The following is an 8,605-nucleotide window of genomic DNA, read 5'->3' on the forward strand; positions in this document are numbered from 1 at the left end:
ATCAATAAAAATTTAAAATATATATATAGATATAAAATACGTCAAGGGGGTTACCTAATGCATGTAAGGTATCTAATAGAATCCAACTCATAGTAAGTACCCAGAAAAAGTTCATAGATACTTTTCAAAGAGTAAAACTAGGACTGTAAGTAAGTTCTAAATCTCAGCAGAGAAGGACACCCCACCACAGCAAATTTTAATGTGAGTTTCAGATGGAGCCTGTAAATCCACCCTATATAATTACAATACACAAGCATCATTTTTCAGCAGCAGCTCTTTTCAACTACTTTACTAATTTTTCTGAGCTTCAGCTCCTTGTCTGTAAACTGGGCATGATATCATATAAATCAATGTTATTATAGGAATCAAAGGAAATAATATGCATACACATACTTTGTAAAAATCTAACATGCCATACAAATGGTAGCTATTACCTCCTATTGAAATTTAACAGGAAAATTATATTGAGAAACTTTAGTATGACATTGTTCAAGCATGAAAGTTTCAAGTATTCCCAATGTGAAACATATTAAGCAATTATTACCTCTCACTCCTGCAATGGAAATAATTAATTAGAATAGATGTGTGAAAAACAGTGTTTTAAATGTTGATTTTTGTATCAGCACCATGATTGAGCCTGTTTAAGCTATAAGTGGTATTTGCTCTGAAAATAATTCAATAGGGATTGGAAACAATAATAATATGATGATACTTCACATTTACACAGCATTTTTAAAGTTTTGTAAAGCATTTCCATGTTATCTTCCTATTTGATTCATCCAAGCATGCTGTGAGATAGACAAGGCAGGCATTATCCTTATCACGCAGATGGTTAGGCCAGGCTCCCACGCTGCTATAAGAAAACCAAGAATCTGATTGATTAAGAGAGTGGCTCAACCAAATGGAAATTAAAATCCAAGACTTGGTCCTTATGCAGTAGACATTCCTTTGTGTCCCACTCAAAGCTGTAGCACGTTCTAAGAGCAGAAGAGCAAGCCTGGCTGGAAGGCCTTCAAGTAGGACTATGGGGAAGCTGGCTCAGAGTGAAAAGCCCTGTCAGTCTTCCAACTGCTAGCCTATTGGGCTCTTGGTCTTGCTTCTTGTATGTTTCTCAAGTTTCTCTTCATTATGCTGACAACAATTTGATCAGTTAGGGATTGTGTTTGGATGCTGGTAGCAAAAACAAAACAAAACAAAATAACATTGAGTAGACCAAGGAGGGGTTTATCTTTCTCCCACAGCAAAAAGTTCAGATGTCATTGATTCAGTGGTAAAGGGACTCACAGGCAGGTGTCTGCTGTTTTGCTGACCTTTCATTATCACAAGACAGCAACTACAGCTCTACCCTTATATCTGATTTCCAGGCAAAAAGAGGGGAAGAACATAGATCACATGAGTGTATGAGCATCAAAGGAGTATCCCCCACTTTTAAGTAGCTTTACAGAAACCTCACACAATTTCTACTTAATCTAATTGGTCAGAACTGCCAGGTAGCCATGCAGATAATTAGGCCCAGGCTCCCACGCTGCTATAACAAAACCAAGAATCTGATTGATAGCAGGGAAAATAGGAGGATGAATATTGGGTAAGCAAATAGCAGACTGTAATGGCAATGTATTAATATTACCTTTTAAAAGGGTTATCCTCTTTGATGATGAACTCAGAGGAGATAACCTCCCCCTAATACTTTACTTTTTTATTTTTCTTGGCACACTGTCTTTCTGTTTACACAAAATGATCCTTTAAAATGATCTCCCATTCCTGCAGATTGGAATCCTTTATTTCTCTCAATTATTGCTCGGTTTATGTGTTCTCTGAAGTATATCCCAGCTAGCCCAATAGCTCCAAAAAGATTAAAGAACTCTCAGTTCTTTGAATTAGAGTCGAAATTTGTGATAACTGCCCCCAAATCTTTTTAAATGACTCCATTAATCATGTGGGTTTGCTCTAGGCTTCCTATACTTAATGCTATATGCTCTTGGTTGAACCAGCATTACTCTTCCAAACCCTGTTTTCAATCTGTTTTATTTTGACATTAACTGATCCCAGTTACAGACAAGTTACATTTTATGTTCCTAGTTAGCCTTCTAAATGCATGCACTATAATACGCAAGCATAATGCACACAAAAGACTGGTTGCTGCTAATCCCTAACCTATGATTTTCCTGATCCTGTGCAGACTTGAAAGTATGTAAACCATCAACTAAAGTCACTCCAGGGTCAGCATGTCCCACGTTTTCTCATCATCATTGCTGATAATCCTTTACCCTCATCCCTATGTTTGCAAACAATATATCTTTGGTAAATATATCATTAATAAAATATTTTTAAAGCAAAAATATCCCAATGCTAGCTTTCTTAAAGATCAAGAAATGGAGAAAACATATTGCTGTGTTGATGATTATTGTTGTTTTTTTAAATATATTTTTATTGATTTTAGAGAGGAAGGGAAAAGGAGAGAGGGATAGAAACATCAATGATGACAGAGAATCACTGATCAGCTGCCTCCTGCACAACCCCTACTGGGGACTAGTCTGCAACCCAGGCACGTGCCCTGACCGGGAATCAAACCATGACTTCCTGGTTTATAGGTTGACACTCAACCACTGAGCACCACTGTCCAGGCTGCTGTTGCTTTTTCTTTTCTATTTCCTATTCCTATTTTATTTTCTAAACATCTTTGTAGATTTGTCCATTCTATAACATGGTGAGTTCAGTCACTTTGACTGTTATGCTGCAATTAATGCTAGCTAGTTACCTGTTATTAATGCTTTTAGATAATGCTTTTCCCCATATATTTGCCACATACACACACACACACACACACACACACACACACACACACACACTCAGGCGCACCCACAGTGTTGGCTTTACTCCAGCCATTTCCCACCACCCCCTGCCATAGAACCTCTGCCCTGGTCCTAATAACCAACCTGAAGCCACCGTCCTTCCTGGCAGTTGCCCAAAAAAATCAGTAGCAAATCCTTATTGAAGTTGGATTCTAAATCTTAAAGGGGTAGAAGTACTGTGAGGCAGGCTGTCCTGGCTCCTCTTTGAGCTATTCTTTCTCTGCTCTCAACTACTTCCTTATTATATAGTTCTTTTATCTAGCCGAAAAACAATGAATTTACTGTACTTTTTCTCTCACTTTCCTTTAGCGTCGAGAAGTGGCAAAAACAGTTTTCTGCTTGGTTGTAATTTTTGCTCTTTGCTGGTTCCCTCTTCATTTAAGCCGTATTTTGAAGAAAACCGTGTATGATCAGATGGACAAGAACCGCTGTGAATTACTTAGGTATGATCCTATGTACCCATTAGGAAATTGGAGTTTCTCTGATTTTCACATTTATGATACTTTTACAAAACCATCTAGTCTACATTCTCATTAGCCCTGGAAATTAAAACTGCAAAGTTGATTATTTCTTCTTTAGCTGACGTAACTCATAACTGATCCCAAAATTTGTGCAAGCCATGTCTATAATCTTGCTGCTCCCCTCCTGAGGCTGTGCATAATAGTCTGAGCTAACCAAGTGGCAGGTAAATGTTCTGCAGAACTGAGAGTGCCATTTAAACAAGGACTTTAAAAAAATTCTGACTGCTACCTGTGAGAAATGGCTTCTGGGCAAGAAAAATGCTTATTCTAGGGATAAATGCTAGTTTGCAGTTTTGAAAACATTATGTGCTAATTATTCTACTATTTTCTTTTGCTCTAGTTTCTTGCTGCTCATGGATTATATCGGCATTAACTTGGCAACTATGAATTCATGTATAAACCCAATAGCTCTATATTTTGTGAGCAAGAAATTTAAAAATTGTTTTCAGGTAAGACTGTTTTGCAAGTATTTTTAAGGAAAACCAAATAAGTATATTAAGTAGCCAACAGGTATGGCTAATTCCAATTGTAAATATTATTTTCATCAGCTATACTTTTCAGTAGAGAAGTGAAAATCATATTTTTACCAGAAAGATGGTTAGATTGTCAGCATAAAAGAAAAGCAATATCTATTCAGACAACAACATATTCAGAGATTAAAGTTAAAAATAACTAACTTAATAACATGTCAATTTAGAACCCTCCTTTAAAAAGAAAGGCTCAAATGTGAACTGCAGGCCATATAGAATACATAAATCCTATTCCTTCCTTATATTTTTTTTTAGGATTTAACAACAGTCTCAGCAAAACATAAACTCTATTGTTAAGAAAGCTCTTTCTGCCCTAACTGGTTTGGCTCAGTGGATAGAGCGTCAGCCTGCAGACTGAAGAGTCCCATGTTCAATTCCAGTCAAAGGCATGTACCTTGGCTGCAAGCACATCCCCAGTGGGGGGTGTGCAGGAGGCGATGTTTCTAATTCTCTATCGCTCTCCCTTCCTCTCTGTAAAAAATCAATAAAATATATTTTTTAAAAAGAAAGCTCTTTCTAAATACTACTTAATAGTATATTTAATAATAGCCTCTTTAAGACAAGTAAATACTTATTGCTCTGGAAATCTGAATTAATGTAATTGCATTTGAAATCAGTTTCCTTCTGTTCTTCAAACCTTCTTGTAGCTAAATCAACCCATGTCCTCCAGAAGCTCCAAGCACAGTTCCTGGAATGATTTAACATAGAATTAATCCAAATTGGATTCTGTTATCTCTAGCCAGGATGTTAGTTCATGGCACATATTAGGAAGAGTAGCATAGAGGTCAAGGGTGCAGGCTCAGGAAGCAAACAATCTTGATTTGCATCACAGCTCTGCACTTACTGACAAACCCAGGTCTGGGTGGTGCCCTTCCTGCTTCCTTCATTTGCTGGTCTGTAAAATCAGACAATCACAATATCTATCTCATAAGTAGGATTCAGTGGGTTAATACTATATGTTAAGTGCTTAAAACGAATAATAAGTGCTAAGTATGAGTTTATTATTATTTGGGATAAAGTGGAAAAGAAAAAACACAGTGACTGCCCTCGTGGATCTTACAATCTAAAAGGAGAATTATACAAATAGATGAAACCTGGTAGTTTCATACAACTTGGTAGGAAATTAGCAACTACCACCTAGTGCTGTGAGCATCAGATGAGGTACACAATGCAGAGAGCCACACCAGTGGTGCACACTGAAGAAATGCTAGGTTCCCCTCCTAATCCCCCACTTATGCCCACCCCAAGTCATAGAGCACTCTTCCTCTGGCCAAAACTGCTTCCCTCTTTGACTTAGAATTTAAACAAGAAACAAGGGATATATTTCGCTGCACAAGAATGGACAATTTAGCTTTTACCTAGGGTTTACAGACTCCATACCCTAGATTACTGTTAAGGTTCTGTCCTCAAATGTATGTGGACATTTACCCCTTGTTGGTGGGAACGTAACACATGTCATGTCATTTAGCATCTGTTTCTTCTCCCAGTCTTGCCTCTGCTGCTGCTGTTACCAGTCCAAAAGTCTGATGACCTCAGTCCCTATGAATGGAACCAGCATCCAGTGGAAGAACCACGAACAAAACAACCACAACACAGAGAGGAGTAGCCACAAGGATAGTATAAACTGAACAGCTTAAGAAACATTAATCAATATTCCTTCAAACCTTATTAGAGAAAAAAAACACAGCAACTATGTCTCCAGAAGTCTCTTCTCTCATGACTCAGACCCACGCCCGGAAAATGCTTTGCAAAACATGAGAGGGTGGACTGTTTCATGCCCACAAATTCAATGACTCTTACTTTTTTAATTTATCTAATTTACGTATTCTGGTATGTTATATTCAACACTAAAAAACGGTGAGAGTTGGCAGGGGATAGGGAGACTGTTAAATGAAACCAGAAGGATATTTACTACTTTTGCATGAAAATCGTTTTCACGTGCATGACTAGCTTTCACGGCTGTTCTGTCAAATGTTTAATGAGAACTGGTCACCATGAAAGTTTGGAGGTTATAAAATAGAGATATTTTTTAAATGGGTTTTTTTTTTGCAAACACGGTATGGGCATAAGTCACCTTTATTTTGAAATGTCATTCAGTGCCAGTATTTTTTAACTGCATAGCAGCCTAAAAATAATTATTTGAGTTCATTTTGTAAAAAAAAAAAAAAGTAAAACAATTTAGTGAAAAATTAGGTTGTTCCTCATGCCACTGTGGTGTGTTTTTTTTAACATAAATTTTCAAGCTGCAACAAATACAGAACTAAAGCACAAATTGATAACCACACATGGCAGTTTAATAGCTGCTATTCAAAGAATTTTTAAGAACCTATTTTTTTTATGGTGTTTCATTACAGGAGATCCTGAACATTTTTTCATCTTAAATTTTAATAAAATAATGCTTGAATCAAATAGTTCTATTTTTCATAAGCCCAATCTATTTTTAATGTCTTTTATGTACAATCAATATCATATACCAAAATGTAAAGGTACGTGTCGTTTAACTATACCCAAGACTTTCAGTTCAATGCATAGAAGTCTAAACCTAGGAGAATAGAATTAAATATTTTTAGAAGATTTGGAAATTTTCACTGAGGTTTTTTAGTAATAGTAACATGTATATTTATGTATATGCATACATATATATGTACATATATGCATATATGTGTGTATGTATATATAGTTTACATATCACCTCATATTCTCTTGTTTTAAATGTTAACTGGCAGAAAGACTTTTTTTGATCATTCCCTTTTCCATAGAGGAAACATAATTTCAAAGTGGCTGGCTGAGTTTATCATGTCAGTGAATATAATCACCCCAAAGGCCACCATGAACTATGCTTCCTCACTTCTCTGGGTTTCCAGTGTGAACTTAAACACCTCCCCCTCTCCCACAACTCACATGGTCACCATTTGAAAGGGCCCACAGTGACTTTTGCTGGGTATTTTCCAAGATGTTTACAGACTGTGAGTAGAGCAGAAAATCTTTTAGCATGTGTGTGTATATATATATATATACAACTGTACATATCTTTTAGCCAATTTTTCTGTTATTATCTCTATGGAATATATTTGTGTGTGTGATACATGCATGTGTGTGATGTTTTGTATGGACGTATGTAATCTAATAATGATGCCTTGTAGCTGTGCCAAAGCACACACTTGGACTGGAATCTAGGTGGTTGTTTATTATGACAGTCGGCCTCAGTCAGTTTTAACCTGTGTTCATAAAGCATGTGACTATGTCACTGTTACAAGTGGAATATGGGAGGCAGCATGAAAGGGGATGAGTCATGAGTTAACAATAGGGTTTTATTTGCTTGGTTGGTTGGCTGATTGGCTGGTTTGATAAAACAATATTTGGGGTTGTTGGAGCAAATGTCATTAAACTATGAGTAATTATATTGTCTTAATCCTCAACTAAACTCAGTGATAAGGTTGACAAGTAATCTAATGAATATATCAGAGTACACCAAACATATTCCTGATGATAAATTAGCTAATAATTTGTTGGGCTGTGTTTTAGCACCGTCACGTATAAAATGATATCAGGTTCCAATGGACCCCATTGCAGGGCTTTTTGATGTGTAAGCAGTCGAATTCCATTATTCCGCTGGTACATACCATGCACTGATATATACCCATAATGTAAGCCATAAACTCACACCATTTTGTTTAAACAACTATTTTTTTGTTTAAGATACTTTCTCTCTTGCATATGAATAATGCATTTTATAAGTTCAGAAAGTCATAGCTTTCCTAATAACCACACAGGCTTCAATGGACATTTTGTTTATGGACTGGTAAGTAACTGTGGTTTACTAGTAGGAATATTTCCAGTTTCTACTTTTACCACATCTTTCCAAGTAAAACTGTAGAAATGAGCCAAAAGCCAAGGCCCTGCATTGGCAGTGGCCTGTAAGTATAAAATAAAGTTTACAGAAGCCTTGCAAGTGTCTCTTCATTTTTACATAGTTCTTCAGAGAAAATGTTTGCTAGACAATGCCTATTGTAAACCTCTCCCTAGTAACAGCCAGTCAAGCAATTTCACTTTCAAACACATACTTCCTAACTGTTGTGCTGAACACATAACAACCTCATTCATTTCTTCATTCACCTTTCTAGTAAATTTTGCTGAGCATCTGCTATGCCCCAGGAATTTTTCTAGGAACTGGAGATATAGCAGTGAACATAACAGGCGAAGTTCCTGCTCTTATGGAGCTTGAATTCTAGAGGAAGGAGCTAAACAATTACAGTCCATAAACAATATGTCAAGCGATACCTAGAGGAATAGACTTATGTGTATCCAGCTGCTTATTTAACATCTCCAACTGAATGACTAACAGACCTACCATATCTAAAACTAAGCTCCTGATATCCCTCTAACCCAGCGATTCTCAACCTGTGGGTCGCGAACCCTTTGGTGGTCGAACAACCCTTTCACAGGGGTCGCCTAAGACCATCCTGCATATCAGATATTTATATTATGATTCGTAACAGTAGCAACATTACAGTTATGAAGTAGCAACGAAAATAATTTTATGGTTGGGTCACAACATGAGGAACTGTATTTAAAGGGCCAGAAGGTTGAGAACCACTGATCTAGAGTGATCACAGAACCCTATGTAAAAAATCTGGATCATTGAAGATATACTCATCAGACATTAGACCAACACACCAATGTTACATACAATGTATGGCAA

General features: G+C 36.8%; 1 protein-coding gene across 3 annotated transcripts in view; it reads left to right on the top strand.

The window, feature by feature from the left end:
* The window catches only part of EDNRA (endothelin receptor type A), a 51,077-nt gene extending 43,225 nt beyond the window's left edge, over window positions 1-7,852 (top strand). For 2 of the 3 annotated variants that reach the window (XM_014543861.1, XM_005871401.2), the window contains 3 exons: window positions 3,162-3,295; window positions 3,714-3,822; window positions 5,391-6,009. In XM_014543861.1, coding sequence (XP_014399347.1) covers window positions 3,162-3,295; window positions 3,714-3,822; window positions 5,391-5,531 — 384 coding nt within the window. In that variant the 3' untranslated portion in view covers window positions 5,532-6,009. Of the gene's footprint in view, window positions 1-3,161; window positions 3,296-3,713; window positions 3,823-5,390 lie in introns of all 3 variants that reach the window. The other variant, XM_014543860.1, reaches the window with a different exon arrangement.
* Window positions 7,853-8,605: the final 753 nt, after the last annotated feature.

Source organism: Myotis brandtii, unplaced genomic scaffold (genome assembly GCF_000412655.1).
Source record: "Myotis brandtii unplaced genomic scaffold, ASM41265v1 scaffold34, whole genome shotgun sequence".
Taxonomy (NCBI): domain Eukaryota; kingdom Metazoa; phylum Chordata; class Mammalia; order Chiroptera; family Vespertilionidae; genus Myotis; species Myotis brandtii.